At 37.9% G+C, this 22,884-nt stretch overlaps 1 protein-coding gene and 1 long non-coding RNA gene across 9 annotated transcripts; one reads left to right on the plus strand and one right to left on the minus strand.

Annotated features, from left to right (window-relative positions):
• The first annotated feature begins 13 nt into the window (after positions 1-13).
• LOC105666357 lies at positions 14-18,603 on the plus strand. Of its 8 annotated transcripts, XR_007225944.1 has the most exons (6): positions 14-815; positions 1,041-1,089; positions 2,351-3,041; positions 3,133-6,615; positions 11,734-12,141; positions 15,494-18,603. It is a non-coding gene; the product is annotated as an uncharacterized LOC105666357 (long non-coding RNA). The 8 variants fall into 8 exon arrangements; XR_007225948.1 differs by lacking the exons at positions 11,734-12,141; positions 15,494-18,603 and having other exon boundaries at positions 3,133-6,381; positions 6,464-9,240; XR_007225946.1 differs by lacking the exons at positions 11,734-12,141; positions 15,494-18,603 and having other exon boundaries at positions 14-853; positions 3,133-9,240.
• LOC100646921 (brain-specific homeobox protein homolog) lies at positions 9,208-19,595 on the minus strand. The gene is made up of 3 exons (XM_048410915.1): positions 18,527-19,595; positions 17,270-17,522; positions 9,208-10,311 (listed from the first exon to the last, which is right to left on the minus strand). Exons 1-3 carry the CDS (start codon positions 18,863-18,865, stop codon positions 10,061-10,063), a joined length of 843 nt encoding a protein of 280 aa, XP_048266872.1. The 5' UTR covers positions 18,866-19,595; the 3' UTR covers positions 9,208-10,060.
• Positions 19,596-22,884: the final 3,289 nt, after the last annotated feature.

Here is a 22,884-nt window from a genome sequence, read left to right on the forward strand (position 1 = left end):
CACCTGTCTTCCCCTCGATATAAAAATCTAGTTTTTCAATTTATTTTGTTATTTAATTGACAAAAAAGATCGAAGCGTATCATGAAAGTATTCCATTTACAAAAGTACTTTTTCTTTTTAAACATCACTTTACTGCTTCTTAACTGCTTCGTAATATTCTATCGTACGTAGCTATGGCGATTGTAGAGTACAAAATCATTGGGATTGAATTTATACCTAATTCTACAATTAAAATTCATCTTGTCAAAGATAAACAAACGTGTTTAGGCATTTCTAAGCGGTAGCGGTATCTATATACATTGAATTGAATTAATTAACGCGGATTTATGTAGATGGCAGGACGACTGCGCCGATTGTTGACCACTATTAAAAATCGCGCCAAATTAGTGAACTCGTGATCTCTCATTCCGCCGACTGTTCTTCGTGATCCACTTTAAACTTACAAGAGTTCTTTAGTCTTTAGTTCTTTATCGTATCCTTCTCGGTCGATTCTCGAATCTATTGAACGTCTACCCGATATTCGTCTCGTGATACGAGCAGTGTAGTGTATCCGTCAATTTAATAAGGCATATCCCTGTAGCACACCTTGTCACATTGTCATCGTCGAATAAACTCCTTTTCGAAGCGGTCTAACCTCTTAAAACGGTAAAGAACCTTTGGTCTTTACTTCTTTAAACGCGGTGATAGAGTGGTTGAAAGGTGAGGAGGCACTTGAGCGGTGCCGGAAGAGACGCGAGGACGTACTGAAGGGGTTGGCTGGTCTGCCTTTATGCCGTAACAACGAGGGCCCACTTCATAGGGCAGGAAGCACAAAGGTGAGGACGACTCCGTGACTATCGCTGAATCTTCCATGGTAATTATTTTTAAACACGTCCTGGAGATACGAATCTTTAGTGGCTCTAGCACCGAACGGCCGAGTAAACTTCTCACATCTCCGTTGCCTAACTAAATAACCGGACTAATTAGACCGTAGCCATGCTTTCCAGCACGTTGTCGTCTGTATCACGTTGATAATTATTTTTTTCCTTCCTCTCTTCCAGACGAGAATTTACCCGTGCCATTCTGCCCACTCGTGTTCCCTGTCCGCACGTATGTATCGTTAAAAGTCTGTTACAACAATTAATTATGACAAATGAATCGATAATTAAAGGATTCTGTATGAAAATGATTTTTGTTGAGTTCTCTTTGATTTTTCTGGATACATTTTAATACTCGGGCAAGTGAGATTGATAAGAGAGTGGAACTGGTAGCATAAGGAACGATTTTAAGATTTGATTACAATATCTGCGATCCATCGTTGTTTATACCGTAAACAAACTATTTGATTATTGTTATTTTGTAATATAGTAGAATTCTGTTTACATAAAGTTGTCGCGGCATAAATATATATTTTATATAACTGAAATTCATATACATAGGAGCCTAGTTACGGATTCAACTGGTTCACTTAACCTAATATTAACCAATTCTTAGTATAAACTAATACCAAGAGGTTCTTAGTATAAATCGTTCAATTGCAATGAATAAAATTTTCATTTCGCTTCTACATATATGTTTATATTGATAAGCATTTTTTTTAAGGTTATATCATATTATTTGCAATTGAAAACTTTGATGAAAATACCTCTTACATACTAAACTTGTCTCTTTAAAACGTGAATTTTATGTTCGTTTTCATTCTTTATTTATTGGAACATAAATATTGCGTTCACTCTTATTTCTATTTTATTTGAAAATATTTTATTTTTCCCCCCACCAAGATCACTTTAAGATCAATATCTTATTATTCAAAAAACGTGCTTTGGTGAAATATCAGTAATATACAATTTTTCAGCCCCCTCTCTGTGCTGTTTCTTTCACTCTCCTCGAATCTTTCGTTTCCTTTTTATTCATCTCTTCTTCGTCAGTCGTCGCGAAGCTTTCCCCGTTCTGTTACTGGCTCTCCCCAGCAGCACGCTTTTATAGTGTAGCAAATCGAATCAGAACGCCCCCGCAGGGTCGTCAACAATATTATTTGTTAGCGGAAGTGCCGTAGTAACTGGAGGTTGAAATGAGGCCAGATTGGCCAGGGTGATCAAGTTAAACGGCACGTGGACAGTAATGCTGTTCCCTGTACCACGAATATCCTCTCGTCGATCCTGATCCTTCCTCCGGCTCTCCAGATTTCAACAGATATTATGCTGTGGGTATTTTCATTCTTTTTTTCTCCTGTAAAGTTATTCTAGTTGAATAAATATTTGTTAAATACGGAGCTGTTAGAATTTTATTAATCAATTATTTAATTAAAAGAAAAGTGAAATATATCGTTTATTAGTTTAAAGGTAGAAAATTAATTGATTTATGCCAACAGATCTCGAAGTTCATGATTCCAAGGACATGGAATTTTCAATAGATTATGCAGAGATCGAGGACCAGAAAATACATGATCCCATAGTTATAAAAATCGTCACAAGTTATCTGAAAGTCAAAGAATCTCGAGACGTATTCATGTAACATACTTTGTAACACAATTTATATTTAAAAATGATCTTTACTTTTATACGCATATGAATCAACTTTGTGCGTTTATATCAATTGGCACCAATTGGTTGTCGTATCATATGTTTACCTTTAATATAGGTATTAAAATATTTAGACAAAAATATTGATCGGTAGCTGTAATTACGATTACAACTACTTTAGATCTCGAGAATGGTGATGCAACCAGGAAACAAGGAGCAGACAATGGTATAACGCTTGATCAGAAGTGAAATGTCAAGGTAAAGAGCAGTAAAGAGGCTCAAGCGTGTTCGATGAACAGCACGCAACCGTTAGCCTAACAAGCTGTCAAGACGTCGCCGCGTGTCAATCCAATGGTCTCTACGCACCCTTCGAATAAATCTACTGGGAGTCTGTTTCCACCCCCTTTCTCGACGCCGCACCAACCAGAACTGCTGTTGTCTCTCAACCACCGCTTGCAAACTTTTAGCCCTTTGAATGATTTAACTTCTTAGATTGCGTTCCTCTTGTATCCAGTCTTGCATATTCCTTATCTTTCAAAGGTAATATTTCTAGCAATGATATTTATGATATTATTTATATCATTCATTAACATATCGATGAATAGTGGTATATTATTTTATCTTTTTGTAGATAAATTAAGCTGGAGCAAGTCAATTATCGGTAGACTGGATTTTTATGCATTTAGATGAAATTTAATAGTGCAAAAATGTACGGAACGCGTATAATATGCAAAAATACATAGAATACCCAAAGTAGAGTATCGATTAAAAAACGTAAATTTGTATAAAAATCCAAGGTGTAATAACCGACAGAAAGCATACTATTTTGTCTCCTTCTTAATTTCAAAACTTTGCAATTTACTGCTTTGGGATCTTAATAAAATTATCAGCTACGAACGTGTTGGAATTCGATGTTTTATTGAATTATTATGGCTGTATTTAATCAGGGACATGTGATCGAATCATCTCTCAATAATACGGTCGCTTATAAACTCTTATTGATCCTGCATGGAAACTTTCATAGATCTTATCTACTAGCTAACATAATTTGATTTCCTCGAATTAGTACGTGCGTGTGGGGTGCCTTGTACGTACGATAATCTTCTCCCCTTTGATCTACCTATGACGTACTGTTTCAGATTATACACTTTGTAATCTGTAATATACTCAATCTAGCGTACGATGTAATGTAAATTTGTCGATCACATTTAGCGGTATAAAATCACTGGACTTTTTAGACTTCTCCTGTAATTTTTTAAGAATATTGCCGTATTCTTTATAAAAGCTATTTATATGATGATTATTTCACGTAATATTGTAGATATTAAAATATCGTGAAACGAATACTATATCGTTTTGCATTGTTTGAAATGAAAATATAAATGAAACTGATTAATACATTTTCATAGAGAATATTAACGAGCGACACCGATTATTATTATTATTATTATTAGATAAAGATAAATGATCTTTACCTGATCTTAACGCCTCCATTGAACAATATAAGCACCTCTTATCTCTTCTTTCCGGTCTCCTGTAATTCTTCTAAAAATATTCCCTTTCATATGATGTACAAGTACTTTTTGAGATTTTTATAATAATAGATCAAGATCAGACACCCTGTATATGCTTTCTTAGAATCTAGGGAAAATTATAGACCGCTGTTACCAATGCAATTATCAGGTAGTCGACTTTTGGATGGCGCGCAACACGTTTTGTAATTCAGTTCGGCGAAATTGTGCGATTTTCTCATCAGCATCTCGACCGCGTGAAATCAGATTAGCGATAAACGAACTCGCTTCGTTACATCGTTACACGTTACGATATCAATTTGTAACATGGAAGACCCGTTACAGTATGAATAATAATAATCGAAGTTTAGAGTTTAGCACCTATCATTGGTAGAATATTTCAAAAACATTTTTGCGTGTTAAGTCTCAAACTTGTTAAAATGTTACGTTAAATCTGTTCGTTGGAAATTCTATTTTTCCAGGTAGGAAAATAAATTTCCCAACGAATAGGTATATAACGCAATAATTCACAGGTAATTAGAATACTAATCGCGTAGAACTCATTAAGAAATCATATTCAACAATACTAGGTTCATTTTACAGACACATAAACGTCTCAATATTCCATAGATTATAGTTTTTCCAAAGTCACATCTTCATCTTCTCTAATCATTCAATAATTCCAAAACTCCTAGATATACAAATCCTTATGACGATGAAGTCTCCTCACTAAGTAAACTCTTCTCAGCTCTCAGTACCTAAGATATTAAGTACATATATACATCTGCAGGATAAAGTCATTCAGACATCATCCATCTCAAGCGTCAAGCAATGCATTATGTAGACTTGATGAGTTGGCTCTCAAATGAAACGTGGGCATTGATTTATTATTTCTAATAGAATCAATACGGTCATAAAAAGAGCCAAGCGTGTCGATGAAAGATGTACAGATATCATACAACACCGATGATGTGCAAGAGTATTCCTCTTATTCCAGTGCTGTCTCATATGCTAACTTGTACTATATCACTAGCGAAAGCGATACTGAAGTTGTAAAATTGGTTTCCGATTGAAATGTACAATTTTCAATAACCTCGGTCCATATAGGTATATATAATCTATAGGTATATTTGATTATTTTTTTACGTACTCATCAGTACTTTAGTTCATAAAAAAATGCACCCACAGTACCCGTACATTTGCTTTACTGTTGTATACTTCACTATATAATCCCCTCCGTTAAGTATAGCATCTCTACACAGTACACGTTAAGATTAACATTAAGGTTGACTTGATTATTATCCGTTTTAGATGAACAAGGAGCGACACACACTTGCAAAGAAAGAAAGACAAAGAAGAAGAGACCGTGAAAGACACAGCCAGGTAGCTGTCTATTCGAAGCCACCCTCGCGCTTTGCAGACTGCAGTATCCTGTGCTGCGCATATCGGTACCGAACCCCTATGACGGAAAATAATGAAAGTAATGGGAACCCGCCCACTGCATTTAGTCCGCGCAGCTACCAACCCCCATTCATCCCCTCGCTGCCTCTCTCGTCGTTCCTCTGCCCACCCTGTCCGCATCACCGGGGGTTCTCTGTACTTGCCGCCTTGTTCATTCTCATCCATCCTAGCCTTGCTCCATTGGCTATTGTACCTGCCATTTCATTGTCCTTTATTTCATTATTTTCGCCGCATTCCTGTCTCCCTTTTGCCTGGCAAGGGGTGCGAATTTTCCCCCTTTATTTACGGTGCCGTAATAACAGACGTCTTAACGGAATTTAAACGTCATAAATGGCCTGCCATGATCTCATTAGTTTACGAGATAGTTGCTTTCTCTTCCTACCTTTTCTCTTCTGCTTGTTGCCTGTGTGGTTCCGTTGTTCGGCGTACGACAAAGCTTATTCGAGAGCGAGCAATATCGCGAACCTGAGATCTGCCGTTTCGACATCAAAGAAAATATTTTGTAATATAGCTTATGCGTGCGCACGGTTCAATGTTGAATGCGAATGTTTAAGGTAGGCAAAGCCGAAAGAGTGCGTCGAAATGAAGTTGATGTTGGTACACGATATTGTGAAGATTTGGTCGTTGTTGAAGTTTATTTTAAGCTCTTAATCTGTTAGAATAATATTGGCGATAATCAGACTGCGAATATTTGTGATATGCAAAAATTTTGTTCACTCATTATATATACACATTGTGACAAGTATTTAGATATTTCACATACTTTTTGCGTATTATGGGTATAATATGTATTTTTGCACCTTTAAATTTTCCATAAAACAATCTGCAATCTAGTAGTAATCTTTATGAATGTGTTTCTATCTGATATCGTACAGTATGTTCAGAAGAATTGCTACTTCATGTCCTAGGTAATATTTTAACGAATTGTTTACTAACTGTTTGTTACATCACATGCGTAAAATTCATTAACGGTTCTTTAATCTTTTCCAGACATTTTCTGTGATAGAACACGTGTCTTTATTCTTCATACCTTGAACGAGGGCGTATGTCAGGAGAAGGTGTGATGAAAGGTTTTGACGCTTGACCCTTGCCGAACGTGTCGATGAAGCGGCGAAGGAAAGGAATGAGAAATAACGTTATCGGTAAAAGTATTTTCTCTTACCTAATATTTCTCGCCGTACAAATATCATATTTGTAAGAGACACTCAAGATATATACTGATACGATATCAATGGTATTAGGCGACGTCTCCCCTTCTATATAACAATTTCATCCAAGAATTTTCTTCTTTTTTGATACAGATGCAATCACCCTACCTAAACATTTCTCGCCTCCGTTTCACATCTCTAAAATGCCACTTACCTATCGAATTCCAAGCAAGTATGCTGTAATTGTATCAAAGGAGCAAACTTTCTCCTCGAATTATCGACTTATTTAACCAACCAGCCTACGATACTGTGCAAAGGTCTTAGACGATCATCCAAAGCGACTAAACGAAGCTAAACGAAAAGAACCGACGGAGCAGAATAAATTTTCTAAAAAAAAAAAAAAAAAAAGAAAAATTCATACAGCCAATAACAAAATTTCCAGAATCATAATCCACGAAAATATGTACCAAGAAGTAATCCAACATTCCCAAAAGAGCGATCTCCAGTAAAACACAGTCTTCCATCGTCCACATACAAACAATCAACGGAATATCGTTGCACAAGTGTTTTTTTCCGTTACAAAACACCATGATCCATCGTAGATCCGTATTTGAGAATATGCAGCGTGATTTAGCCTAGGTAATATGATTATAGGTCTCTGTCTCTCTCGCATCCTCTGGTTCCTCCGTGTCTCTGCCTCTCTCACCTCTCTTCTCACCCCTCTGCTTGGCAATGTGTGTGCGTGCGCGTCTGTTGGACCGTCCTTTTCATCCACCCCCACGAATCTCCGGCGCCGCAAGGGGATGAGAACGCCGACACCTCCACCCTCTCTCTATACACGCTCCTGAATCCAGAGAGAGAGAGAGAGTGAGAGAGAGAGATAGAAAGAGAAAGAGAGTGAGAGAGTAACTCTGCTCGCTCTGGCTCTGATCCCTCGCAATTACTTCCCATTATCTGGGTATTAGGATTCACCCCAACTGGGAGCAGCACGACGTGTTCCGCAGACTCCGCCTTCGTGCTCAGCCGGAAACGCTCCGGGACTGTCAGCTCGCGATATCCCCCTTTTCTTTCTTTCTAGACACGATCGCGACCTCTAACGTTCGGCAACAGGTAGCAAAAGACGGTCGTAGCAAAGTCCTTGTCCTTGGCATTTGTCCCTCGTCCATTTCGACATCGATCTCCTGGATCTGCTGGATTTATACGTCTGCCGCACAATGTTCGGACATTCTGGAAATTTATCTTTTCTCTTTATTTTTCATTACTTGTTCTCTCGCGGGATTTCGGTATTAAGCTTTCTAGGATAGATAATTTACGTATCTTCCGCGAAGGGATGTGATGTCTCGATCAGGTGGAAATTTGTTAATCTTCCCTTTCTGGTTTTTGGTTCGTTCGTTTTCGGAGTTTGTAGTTTCAGAATCTCTGAGTTCAGTGGTCTGCGGATGAAGAATCTTTTCAGCTTCTGAAAATTTGCTGATCTCTTCTTTTTATTTTTCTTCTTTTTCTCCTCGTTTTGTTTGTTTTCTTCTTTTCATTATTTATGTGGAGGGTTTTGGCTCTGAGATTTCTAGGATCGGTGATTCATCGCACGTCGCTTCTGAAGGGTGTTTAAGGTTCTGAAAATTTGTTAATGATTTCTTCTTATCTTCTATTTCTTCGCTTTCGGCTGGTTTTTAGCTTTTGCTTTTAAACAGAACATCGTTAAAAAGGTTCAACCGAACGCGGCTTACGCGTCTAATTTTGTATAGGAGTTTTGTAAGGAAGCTCAGTCGGGGGATGAAACATGATTCACGGTTTAATTCACGGAATTAAGCCGAGATTAACTGCTTCTTTAGCTCGTGGAGTGCGTTAAGCCTCGAAAATGTTCCAAACGACGGGCAGAAAATGTCAGGCTGTCAATTAGCGGAATGATAATGTTGCACGATAGGCGACCTCGTCGTTCATGACCCGCGACAACCTATAAATGTCAATTACGATACTTATCTGTCGTCTATAGGAACGCGGCAAATCTAATTTGAAAATTAGTCCGTCTATTTTTTAACTCTTCGCTTTACTTACGTTAAATAAAAAAATATAGAACTGAAAAAGAAACTGCATGATTTTATGCGACAGTATTTCCTCTTCTTTCCTTCTCTCTTCTTCCAAATAAATAACGCTTATTTTAAATAGATAAAAGTTATTCGAATTGTAATATGTAACTTGAAGAAAATCTAGCCAAGGAGAAGGAAAAACAACGATATCCGAATCTCAACTTGAAATCTCGATGAATCTGTACAAACTTTTTCTATGTCTGATAATAAGTTATATTTGAATAAGAAAACCTGTTCGAGGAAAGAGAAGAAGTCGTATGTCGTACCACATTGATGTTTTAATTCCATTTTGAAAGGTCGATAAAATATAAAATCTTTTCTATATTTTTCTCTTCCTTCGTCCTTCTTTTCTTCATAAATAAATCACACTCGTTGAAATGACAACGCGTGATCGTAAAATGCGATCTTTCTGTCTTTAAACAGGTAACACTAATTCGAATCGTAACTAGAAAAAAGACTTCTAACTGGGGAAAGGGAGGAAGTGATATTATACATCGCGTTACATCATGACATTTTAATCCCAACTTGAATCACAAGCTAACTTTCTACTTCGCTATAAAAAGTGACTCGAAACAGACTAGCTTTATTATGGCATTTCGCTATAAAAAGTGTCGCGAGAGATCGACCAGACTCTAATCGCTAAAGAGTCATTTACAAGTCGTTTACACTTTCTACATCGTCTCGAGTCTTTCGATCATCTTATATTACACCATTTCATTGTACACTATTCCTTCAATCACAAATTCATTCTTAACACTGACAGTGTCGTTCGTATTTCTTTCACGTTCTTTCACATTGTTCTATTAATCACTGGTTCAAAATGAAGGCTCCCTTCTAACGATCTTGTTCTATAAGCGAGACAGTATTACTTTTATCATCCATCGTCAGATGTAGGTGGTTTAGAATCGTCAAATCTTCGTCACTTCGATTTATCTTCTTTTACATTATATTCCTTAACATGATTCTTCTCGTAACCGCGACTCGTTCCTTAAATGAAAATATTCAAACTGTCTAAATCAATCTGTAGAAACGTTTCGCTCAGATAAATAAAATTTCACAATTAATGGAAAATGTCGCTGAGGAAATTCTTTGGAAATCGCATTGCGGATCTTCTTATTTTCTGAAGGATTTCCTAACAGTTGTTTAAACCGATTGACTGCACTTGAGAGAAACGATTCGAGCGTTTAGAAAAATCCACGCGATTTCTCTCGGTCCTCCCTTCTCAAATCTTCCTTCAATTTCTCAGACCGATCACTCGGTTTCTCGTTCTTGAATGCAATGTCTGCATTTACTAGCTCAGATTAAACGTTCTCCCGTGTGAAAGAGCAATATCAACCTTGTACTGTTTCGTTTCAGCGATGTTGGCGTTGAATAGCTTGTCCGTGTTGGGGTTGATGAGACAAGCTAACCGAATGACGATACGTGATCTGATGAAAACTCGTCGGTGAACCGGCACGCCTAGAGACGTGAATATTGCCTGTTCGCGTTGGCGATGGCGTCTCGTCACCTAGAACGTCGATTTCATCGTCGTCGGAGTCTACCGGCGCGTCACTGCTCGCCCGTGATTCTCGCCCGCCGCTCAGAGAGAAATCCACCGGTCGTTCTGCAAACAATTTCATCGCAAAAAGCTCGTTATTTATTTCTGCAGGAAGTTTGTGGGATTTTTTAACGAGTTTTTGTGTGATTATCTTGTGTCATATGATTATGTGTCTGTATTTCTATATTTTTATGTCGATGGATCCCTAAGTCTCTGTATTGTATATTTATTTCTCCATCCATACATTGTAGTTTTTGGATACGATTCATTATCTTAAATCTAAGTTAGTGTTACACCACAAACGTAAAATTTGGGACCTAGTCTCTATAAGTTTCTATATTTCTATATTTTTATGTCGATGGATCCCTAAGTCTCTATATTGTATATTTATTTCTCCATCTATACATTATAGTTTTTGGATACGATTCATTATCTTAAATCTAAATTAGTGTTACACCACAAACGTAAAATTTGGGACCTAGTTTCTATAAGTTTCTATATTTCTATATTTTTATGTCGATGGATCCCTAAGACTCTATATTGTATATTTACTTCTCTATCCATACGTTGTAGATTTTGGATACGATCCAGTAACCTAAATCTAAGTTAGTGTTACACCATAAACATAAAACTTAGGACCTACAGCCTCTAGTCTCTATAAGTTTCTATATTTCTATATTTTTATGCTTATGGATTCCTAGAAGTATCTGCAGGCTAAGTCTGCATATTTTTATATTTGTAAGTCTATAGATCCTTAGGTCTGTATTTCTAGATCTACAGATACCTGGATCTCCAGGCTTCTATATATATATTTGTAGCCCTACAGATTTTTAAGATTCTGTGGTTCAGTATTCCTATATTTATAGATCTGTAAATTTATAGGTCTCAATGGCTCTAAATTTCAATATGGATCTCTGTACTTCTAAGTCTGTAGATCCCTGGATCTATGTATTTTTATATTTTTATATTCCTAGGTTTGTAGATCTCCGTATTTCTACATGTCTAGGTATCAAGATCTCTATACTCCGCTTCTTCTGTATTTTTATGTCTTTTTGTTACTACATCCCTCCACTTCTATATATTTCCTGTACAAATTCGCGTAGAAGGCGTTAATCCAAATTCATGTTCGTTCTGCCTGAAGAAAACAATAGTAGCACGAAGACTATTAGTTGAAGAAATAAGCATAATAATCGAAGTTTACTACATTAACGAGTGGTTAACGTATTGACGGGAAACAGTGTAAACACAGTTCAGAACAAGAGGAATTTGACCACGGTAAGGCAGGATATTTGCTGCGAGTTCTACGTCGAAATTATAGATATGTATTCGTCTGGTAGAATTTACTAGTTCTACAAACAGAATCGACAACTTTAAATTAAATTTCTCATTGAAATCGCTAAACGCCTATAAAATCATGAATTTCAAGCCGAATTTCATATAGGAATTCCACGTCTCCTTATCTCAAAGAAGCATTCTCATTAATTTCAGATCTCCGAATACGCAAGGCTTTTCGTCATCTTCCAATTTCTTTACCTCAAAAGAAAAAAAAAAAAAAAAGAAGAAGAAGAAAAAAGGAAGAAAATATACGAATCCCGTGCCATTAATTCCCACGATTCGAAGCTAATCAAACGTATCATCAGACGTTATACGAAACCCTAACGAAACCGAAAGGAAGCGTAACCGACAGAGAAAATGCCTCTAAAAAGCTACCTCCTCGGTTCTTATCTTAGTGGTCAGAAAATCGACTGATCAAATTGGGTCAGATATGTGCCGGTACACAACTATAAGGTCCTCGACAGCAGCCCTCGGCCGTGGGCAATCGTGAATGTAGGTCTGGCCAAGCACTTAGCCGATAATTGACTAATTTTCTCGAAGACCGAATCGAGAAGACAAGAGGTAAGAACAAGGTTCGTAAGACGTTCAGTCGGGAGCAACGGAGAAACATGCGATAAGAAAGTGATAGATAGATAGAGATAGATAGATAGATAGATAGATAGACAGAGAGAGAGAGAGAGAGAGAAATTGGTGGTGGGGTGTCGTAACTCTGCAGTGGGTTCCTTAGACGGTATCCGTTGGAGTCTCTCGAGGACAAGGCGGTCTCATCTTCTACGTGCTTTCCACCCCTTACAACCCCCTTCTTCTTGGCTACCAAGGAGACGTCTACTAACTTCGTTAGCCCTTCCTACCGAACGAAGCCATCTTGGCTACCGAGACGAGCAACTTGCCGAAGGTTATGAGTAGATGCGGTGTAAGTCGCAACGGGGTCGGGGGTGAGTTCGAATCGTGCACCCCCGGTTCAGAAGCGATCGTTTCGTGAAGATACAACGTTGTTGGAAAAATATACCGCCTTATGGTGTTTAATACCATATAGATATATCATACATTTTCTATTTTATTGTTTAATATAACGTTTTATGTAAGATATAATACATTGATATTGTATATGTATATACGTATATATATATATGCATATACAGTGACGGAGGGAGGAAGGGAAAGTTTATAAAATAAGAAGTATAGAAAGATGCCATGATTGTAGAAAATGAAGTTACATTTAATAAGAGCAGCGAAGAAGTATAATATATGCGACAGAATAGATGATCGTTATCGACATCGAGAGTTACTAAAATTCATATCAATTTTAAACATTCTTTTATCAAGCACTGTATGTTACATCATATGTAATGTTGGCATTACGAGGAATTGAATATTTACTGCGTTATATTTTTGCAATTGTCTCGTTATATTGTATTTAACTACAGTATAATTGCGGTAATATATTAGGTTGTCCGAGAAGTTTCTATCGTTTTATGTAGAAATAATAAATGCACAACACTTGTGTTTTATATTATTTTATTAAATTATGTATGACCCATTTTGTTCTATTTTCATTATCATGATCATACGTAATTCAATAATATGGAAATAATAGATGTACAACACTTTTATTTTATATTATTTTATTTAATTATGTATGACCCATTTTGTTCTATTTCCATTATCATGATCATACATAATTCAGTAAAATAATCTAAAACAACAAATTTTGTGTATCTGTTATTTCCTCATGAAACAAAAGAAACTTTACGGACAAGCTAATATATATGAAAATTCTAGAACCCAGAAAATTGTACAAATTTTGGAATGTATATTTTCTTATGTATTTTTAATCGTACGCTGTGCCGTTTTCTCAGCGAAAGTTTGATAAACAAGACAGTTGGTTAGAGTGGCGTATTAAGAATAGCATTAAGATTAATTTTATATCTTTTTAAAATAATTTAGAGGGAAGATTCCTCCGAAGAAGGAGTAAGCGGAATAAAGCAGTATTTTCGTTCGCGAACGTGAACGTTACAGCTTTAAATCAATTCACGCGAGCAATCCGATTTAATTATTCCCAGATCACGGCATTTACTACATTATAACAGCGTCGATCGTGCACCATTGTGCGTGCACAAAGCGGTACAGTTATCGGGAATTATTGCTCGATCTATTTGCACGACGCTGTTGTTTCGTCTTCTACGTTGTTTACGGTGTTGTAATTCACGTGATAAATACTTACGCGATACAGAGAGCTTTGCATGTAAATGAATTCTTTTTTAATCAACAAATCAGAATCGAAATTATAAAGTGAAACAAAAAATATTGCTACTCTGTCGCTTACTCTATAAATCTCTACATGTTCATTTATATTTCAACTTGTCGTAACTATAATTTAAAATTAAAAACGATAGCCTGTATCATGTACGACATCATTACAACATCATCGTCGCGATAACTAGTAGGAAATACGTATCGACATTTAGTCGTTTACTGCGATGTAACAATTTTTGATTGTGAAATGCCAACAGACAGCGCCTGATAAACAAAGATACTTAGATTAAATTAGTAACAACGAATGAAAGTACTTCTTTCATAACTAATCGAAGACAATTCGATTTAACAGCAATGCTATCCTACCGGTTTCAAAATTTAATTTAAAATTGTGCATTCATTGTTATTTCTTTCGTTCGTTTAACTTCATGTAAATTCTTGTGTTATCTGATTAATCAATTAATGTAAGAATTTATTACATAATGTTAGACGAGCGAAAGAGATGACAATGAAAGTACTATCTTAAATGAAACGTTGAAACCGGTCATTTGACCGGGCCTGATAGGATTAGTGTTAATCCTTAAATATCATTTATCTGCGAGAATTTGTTTCAATATTTAGAAACTTAGAAACGCGTATATTGCTCTATTAAAGATCGTTCGGACGATCAATATTATTGTCAATATTTAAGGTTCTCAACGTTATCGCATCTAAGAGATCCTCCAGACGATCGATATATACCGTCAATACGATGCTGAGAATCTTAAATATCGACAATAATATTGATCGTCTAAACGCTCTTCTGTGTACAGTTTTCTCGGACGAAAAATTGTGTCATCCTCCTCTGACAATTTTCCTTCCAGTCTCTCTCTCTCATTGCATCTTTGTTATTCGCATTTTCTTCATAAAAGAATACGGAAACAATATAATCGAGCGAACGAAAGCCCGTTGAAACGGAATTTAGACGAAGGATAACAGAGGGCTAAACCGGAGGATAGGAATTGTGGGAAATTGTACGGCAAAAAGCGGTCATTATCCATGCAACGGTAGTTAATCATTATAGTTACTGCGACCTCGGTTATGGTCTGGTTAGTTAACTAAAGTTGCGTAATTTATTGCCAGCCGAATTTTGGTTGCATTATATGGTCCATTAGCATGATAACAGGGAACTATTTGACGTACACGGAAATTCCGACGCGCTGCCCGCGCTCGAATGCAAATTGATAATCACAATTACGAAGTTTATACTAATAATGATTTAATTGCGATACACAAGCCACCATCTACTTTCAGCCACGATTATTACTTTTCTGCTGGCTACGACGAGCACCAATTACTGCGCGCGAAATCGTTAACAATTCTCTATCTGTCCGCCAACTACACTTCGTTTCTTTAGCTTTTTCTTCACCTTTTTTCCTCGTCTCCTCTTTCCTATCTCTTCGGTAAATATTTCGCGTGAATCCGAATTTAGCGTACAATAATACGATTACTGTAATTATCAGGTTGCGAATATTTGTAGAAATTCACGTTTTTAGAAGAGTAGGACAGAAGCAGTGATTTGCTTCTTCTAATATATAAATACCATAACGACGAGTATTGGTACTTTCGATATATATTCTTGCGTATTACGTGCATTGCACGCTTCTTTTTCTTGCAGCTTCCTATGAATGAACAGAAATCCGAAGACTGGTAATCGTTTAGTCGATATCGAGATCAGGAGAATGATAGAAGCGTTTTCCGAAGAAGAAGATGGGACCTAATTGTCTGGTTATCGTTGATCAGTAATCGAACTAACATCACGAGGCATGTTCCGAGGAAGATGAGCTTTTAGATTACGCAATTAGAATACGAGAATTCACTTGAAACAGCAGCAATATGAACGTGATTCAGAATCACGACGAATGAATTCGTTATTTCTGACGAAGAGAACGATAGCGAGAAGGACATCTTTAAAAATCCTTAGGATTTCCTTTTTCTTCGCATGCGTGAAATTATATCAGAAAACAGGATTCGATAACGCAAACTGACCGAAAGAAACAAAGAAAGAACGTTGCGAACGAAACATCGCGTTAACAAAACTTTCATCATCTCGATACGTTTCCGACGTTTTTAAACTTTTAAGAGCGATATTGAATATCGCGGACTTGTTCCGAGTTTTTGCGGAGTATCTTTCTTTTTTTTTTTTTCCTGGCGACGCAGAATTCCAAATATGATTTATGAGCAATTGATTATGTAGGACACATCGTGTTGTTAATCCGAGCTAATTGATGCGAAGCAACGCGAGCGGTCGCGTGTTTATCGAAAAGTCGATACATGTGTTTAGCGGTAATTACGCATTGTTAGGCGGATACGAAACTGCACGGGGGTTCCAGCAATTGCAATTAAACGCTTGCATTAGCTACGCGATGCGTGAAAATTTTAAGCGTCATCGAGTTTATAATAGGACGCTAACTTTCCATTTTATCAGCTATAACTTTCCCCTGAAGTCGTGATCGCCCGTTTCGCCTGTCTGATCACCTGTCCTCAAAGTTTTTTTACCTTTCCAATTTGTTACCCGTATTTATTTTAATAATAAAACCCGTAATAATTTTATTACGAAAACAAAATCTTGCGCTCGCTTTAAGAAAAGTCGAACGTATTTTTCAATTCGTTGTTCAGAGGGCAAGAGGTTGGAACTTTCACGGGTTCAAATAAAACTTTAGATAGAGACTCGATGTTCAAACGCATAAGTAGCAAGTCGCTGACGAGTAGAATACATACACGGCGCTTTGAATTAGATTCTACAAGACGATATTGCTGACACAAAAATTTTAAGAATTGTATGGACAATTATAAACTGATTTCGTAAAGATATTACGCAGACGATGATTCATATACGTCGCCAATAGCGAAAATCATGATCTATGATTCATATTTCATTTCATAAGAGTTCTTTTCGCCAACGTTGAAATGATTCCTGCACGAATCGCTTTATAAAGTAACTTACAAACAAATTGTACGTCAGACAAGATATATACTAGTTACTAGTTAATCATTTCTAGCATAAGCATTCATTTCTAATGTAAGATCGTATATTAGACCAGATATATGATATAATGATTGTGATAAACTCTCGTAACTGTTAATCGTTCCTAGTGTCAATAATTCCATTTTTTCTTTGTATAAAAACGCGGAGAAACATAGATATTTTCGTTCAATTTCAGCTGATACCATTACGGTCTCAAAAGCTGCCAATCCTCCGCGAAATTGTCAGGCGAGAGACACATAATTACGAGAAAGTTAAACCCTTGAAAAGAATGTGTGCACGTTAGCTGTTTTATTTGTAACGAGTCTGTTATCGAGCCTGAATCTGCAAGAATCTTTTCTAGATTCTGTTGTAAACGAAGTCTAGCTTTCCTTATTATCAGGATGAAAGAATATGAGATTTGCTTACCGGCAGGCGATGTAACGGAAACGGATTGACCGGTGCATTGCTGATTAGAATTCTGGTTACCATTGCTTCCAGCGCTGGTGTTCAATTTCCTCAATTGTTTCTTGTGCTTCATCCGGCGATTTTGAAACCACGTTTTCACTTGGGTCTCCGAGAGATGAAGAGCCGCCGCGAGCTCTACCCTCTCCGGTGTACTCAGGTACCTCTGCACCTCGAATCTAGCTTCCAAACCCGCTAATTGTTGATCGCTGAACACCTAAATACGACACAAACGATTTCTTGCAAGCCTGTACGAACTTTTACTTATGTCGACGATAGCGTTTTTAGTAATTTTGTTTTGCCTGATAAAATTACTTGCACGATTGATCGATATTGTTTCGACGATTAAATTATTTTCATTGACATTTCCATGAACGTTGCTAACCGTTTTCGTTTAATCTTGTCATAACAAATTCATATAGAATTTCGTTAGTAGCATACTAGTAGGAAACTGAAGGTAGAATATTGCAGCTGTGAAAACGAGCAAAGATAGAATTTAGGTGGTCGGACAATGGAATTTTCTTAGCGTAACGAACCACTTCAAACAAGCCTACACTTGTTACTAAATAGTTTTGGTTTCTCTATTGGGTAAATTACCAGGAAACGTTAATAACAAAAGTTAGAGCGACAATGTAAAAATTAAAGAAAGGATACAGCTGCGTAATTTACTATGAAAGATCTTGGCTCAATATAAGAAACATACACAGAATGCTTCAAACCCTTGCTTTGCCATTTTCTTAGTAGCTATTTAAATGAAGTTAATTTAAGATGTAACTATCCACTGTTGTAACACCATGTCGGATGCAAAATGTCATAAAATTTAATGCGGTTAAAGTTTAAACTAAAATTAGTTTAATCTAAATTTCTAATAGTTGAAATCACAAAATTTGAAAGTAAGCATCGTCGCTGAATTGAAACTACGATCCGCGTTACGAGTATGATTCGATACTTTAACATTAGAATTGCCAATTATAGTGAAAGCACTATGACGAAAATAAATCTATAATCATAATCATTCTGATTTCAATGAGATCAATATCGATTTCGTGAAAAGCGCATTCGTACGTTTTCAATAATTAAAAGAAAATGAAGGAATTAAAAAGCAAATCTCTATAGCCGTAACGTTTCGATATTTTTATCTTCGTATCGAGACAAGTGAATCATGCAAACGACCACCAGTGGAAGAGGCAAAAGATAAGGGTTACAAGTGGTTTCACTCACTGTTCGTGCCTTTCGTCGACGGCAGTGCTTCAAGGCCGCAAGTTCAGTAACTCCCGGTACCACGCCAACCCCCATCGCCGTGTTACCAAAAAGTGGTCCCAGGAAGAAGGTTGCCGTAGGCGGTGCAGAAGGATAACCAGGTAATAAACTGGCAAATTGCTGGTATTGCTGATGTTGTACTCCGTGACTGGACGTCAGGTGTTGATGATGAAGTTGATGATGAGAATGCGGTGGAGCGGTTCCACGACTCAGGATATCTTCTATCAAAAACGATGTTCTGCTCGCGGAAGTTCCATTCTGACCTGGCTGGGCCTGTTGTTGCTGACAAGTGGACTGCATTTTTACCAAAATGAGCAACTTTTCAGCTATCGAACTTCGATTATTTGTATTGAAAGTTGCTTCTTTGTTACATAGTTGGCGAAGTTTTCTTCAAAAAGTTTGATATATCAATCATGTAAGTTTAATACCGTTAAGCTTGATTTCATTCGTTTAAATTTTTAACTCTAACTAAGTGTTTTAATTTTTTTCTCACTTTGTTAGTTTGCTTTCATCGCTTCGACGATCGATCAATGGCAATTCAACGTTGAAGATCTTGACCATTCGAAAAGCCCTGGTATCTTCTTTTATCTCATTTTAGAAATCCGCATAGAAACATTCCATTCGCCGGTGTAAGTGCCCTTAATTACTCTACGTCTTACAACTGCACAATAACATGCCATTTATCAGATGACCGACATAAACGTCTTCAATAACTCTACACTCTATATCTCGCAGAAGTCCAGGCGACATTGTAACCAACTCATCGACCAATTACTTCTCAACATCCAGTTCAATCCGCAGTACATATCAACATCTATCTGACAACAGATATAAGCGTCTTCGATTACCCTACGGCTGCACACTCTGTACTCTTCTTCCTAAATGCAGTCTTGCAATCAACGTCAGCAGACAATTAGTCCAGTTCAATCCATGGTAAATATTCCAACGATCACCGCCATCGAACCGATGCCTGCCCAAAGTTCACCAAAAATCCTGATCATCACGTTCACCAAGCACTAAGCTGCAGAAACTGGTTTCAGAGGCTGGAAACTTCCCAAAAAATGGACACGTACACTGTCCCGGTTCGCGTGCTGGGCTCACCAAACGTGTTCGATCTCGCACAAACTGCACTACTGCACTAAAGAAACTAGAGAAACAAAAATATACAGACAATCCACTGTGGCAGGCGAGAATCGTTTTGGCGCGTTGCACGGACGGCTTGCAGCGGAAAATTCTAATTAAATTGAAAAGGGAATCGAAGGCAAGCAGCTGTAGGAAGGAAGAACTCGCGGATCGTGGCGGCGTCGCGTCGTTCTTCGTCGACGTTTAGGGAGTATCGGTGCGCGATTCAAGGCGATTCAACCCCCCGCGCGCGCGATCATCTCCACCCTCAGCCGCTCTAACTGGTCAAGAAAAGTAAAGCTTGGGAAGCGGATATCGCGGGGCTCGAGTCACGTTGTTATTGGCCGGCGTCGCGACGCCACTCGCCCTCACGGTTGGCCCCGTGGCGAACGCGGGGCGGTACCATCGGCGCCGTTACCATGGGCACGATGCTGTTTCGTCATAGGATTTCCTAGCCACCGACACGGTTCTCTCTCACCCTTGTGTTCGCCGGAGCAACCCCCTCGGTGCCGGATCGGAAAGAGAAAGGGAGGAGGAAACCGTGGAGGTGGAGGTGGAGGAACGAGATGTTCTGTATTCGTGGTTCCCCATGTCGTCGTTGTGCATTCACATCCACTCCACGATAACGGTGTTCACGCGTGTACCTTTGAGGTAGCTTTTCCTACCGCTTAAATTGTATTTCTTTCGCCTTTATCTTTTTCTTTCCTTTACTTTTTTTCGCTGGTTTTTATTGCTCTTTTTTTTCAAGCATTCCCTCCGAGGATCCGCCGATCGTCCTTTGTTCCGAAGATGACTGCTGGAGAATTTCAGATGAATTTTAAGGTATTTCTTTACGTTGCAGAGGTTCGATCGTTTATTTTCTACGCTATTGGTCATATTTGTTTTTCCTCTCGGGATGAAATTTTGTTTTTCGCGGAATCTATAGTCGTATATGAAAGGAACGTGAAGAAATGTTGTATTTCCAGTTCTTCTGCTATATCAAAGTAGTATTTTGTTAGCGATGTTATAAATTAGAAGAGCGAATGTAATGTGACGATATAGTAGCTTGATATTCTTGTTCACGAAGAACTAATAAAACCTTCTTTGAAGAAGGCGATGCATTTCGTTTGTCTATTGTTGTCCGCATTTCATCACGTTCTTTCTCTCTCTCTTTTTCTCTCTTTTTCTCTGTCTGTTTTTTATCTCTTCTCCTTTTTTACTTCTTTCTCATAAGTATTGATCCTCCGTCCGCGTTGAAGTATATAAAAGCTTTTCGCAAGTCAATACATCTGTATCGAATCTTGAAAGGATGGAGAATGCGGATCAGGAGGAGCAGGCGGATCAAAATTAGATTTACTCGTTGGACGATGTGTACACGACGCAGGATGTAGATACTTACGATGTAGCTCCAAAATAGATAGGTGTTCGTGTATATCTGTGTGTATGATCCTCTGTAGCTTAGCGTAGGCTCTCGATCAATGGAATTATTATGGCATCACGTCGTAGATGCTAACGCAATTTTTACGACGAGACGTTCTATGCAACCGCTAATTGCACCTACTGAGAAGAAGATCTCATAGTGTTTAACGAATTCTCAATCTGCGTCCCTTTCTCCTTTCTATTTTCCATACTAGTACTCATATTTATATAATCCTATCTTCTATAGGTATTTATGTCTTTTCATATTTCTATATTCTTACATTCTCACATACCGTTATCTTTATTTTCCATACTTCCACAGTTTTACATTTCTATTTCCTATACTTCCATACACACTGTATACACATGTACATCCATATGACAAACTGAGAATCATAGCGGTCCAAGTTAAAATTCCAAAAATTTATATCTATGCACTTTTCCATCTTTTGATAGGTAACCAAGGTGTAATTTTACTGTCTATCGTGACAAGGCTTTCTGTTAACCTGAGGAAGCATGTTCAGTATTTGTAACACCTTGTAATCCCCACGAAGGAGAAAAACACAGGACCATCCTTTCCTACCTCCAACGCCCAAAATAGGTCTCGCCACTAACGATCAGATGCATCAAACGATGCATGATAGTCACAGTCGTTTAGTATCTAAATGATGCCGCGAAGGTTGGTGATTTCTCGTGTAACAAGTCCCGAGAGGGTGTGTTTAGAGCGCGGCGGTGGACTTTGCGAGCGGTTTCCGGAACATCAGGGGCAACAGGGGACTAGTTTCGACAGCGCTAAGCTTGCGGACGGGATTTTCGGCTTTGGTATCGACATGGAGGGCCGGCTACGCCGTATTGCGGACCGTCGAGGGATCGACGGAACGGATGAATGGACACTCGTCGGTAACACAATTACCGGGATGTTAATTTACCCAATAATCGCGGAAGCAACCCCGTCTAAATGCCGGCACGCGCCACTTCCCCTTCCGCCGTCGCCTAAATAGAGACAGCCTCGCTCTAATGTCAGGGATGGATACATCGGCTCAGGTTTTACAGACGATTGCGTCGTTGCACGTGCGTTTTACCAAACAGCTCCAGCTACGTACAATGGTCTGTAACTGGTCTCTTTGTGCTGCATATCGAACAAGGCAAATAAAGTTGAACGATTTTGCAACTGTGGTGGCACGATGGCTAACGTACCTTGAGAATCCTGAAGTGACCTTTCGCAGGCTGTGATTTTTAATTATAATCGATGAAGAAGCTTTGTATAGGTGGTGTTCATGTAGAAATCGGAGGAAGTAAGAATATGTAATACAACGTAGATACTAGGAACATAGAGTAATGCTTTGGAGTAACGTAAAGTCTGGTGATGTATGTGAGAATTAAAGAAGAAGCTTAAGGAGTAGGAACGTAGACGTATGGAATAATGAAAAATGGAGATATAATAAGGTAGAAACGTTGAAACGTATAAATATAAAGATCGAAGGAGTAATATCTCCTTCTTACTTTGCTAATTTTTGCGTCACGTGTCGACCAATATTCCTAGGAATTGTTCGTTACCTTTCGTGCCTTTTTGATCGATATGTGAAGTCTCTATGGAATAATGCGAGACAAAACCGAGTTATAACTAATATATTTGATATATTCTTGGTGCTAATAAAAATCCAGACCGTTGAGATCGGTGCAGATAGTTGAGAGTAGCGTAAACGAACCGCTTGGAGATTCGTCAGGATAAAAATAATGTACTCGTAATCACCCATCATCCAGACGGTAATTACACGCATATTTGAAAGTCAATCATG

This window comes from Bombus terrestris, chromosome 12 (genome assembly GCF_910591885.1).
Source record: "Bombus terrestris chromosome 12, iyBomTerr1.2, whole genome shotgun sequence".
Classification (NCBI taxonomy): Eukaryota; Metazoa; Arthropoda; class Insecta; order Hymenoptera; family Apidae; genus Bombus; species Bombus terrestris.

What these genes read in the sequence shown, in the direction of transcription:
- LOC100646921 (XM_048410915.1), bottom strand. Translation starts at nt 18,865, where the DNA reads ATGCAGTCCACTTGTCAGCAACAACAGGCCCAGCCAGGTCAGAATGGA. An exon ending in GTCGACGAAAGGCACGAACA is followed by an intron (nt 17,523 to 18,526) that starts GTGAGTGAAACC and finishes TGTCGTATTTAG; the next exon opens with GTGTTCAGCGATCAACAATT. An exon ending in TTCCGTTACATCGCCTGCCG is followed by an intron (nt 10,312 to 17,269) that starts GTAAGCAAATCT and finishes AATTGTTTGCAG; the next exon opens with AACGACCGGTGGATTTCTCT.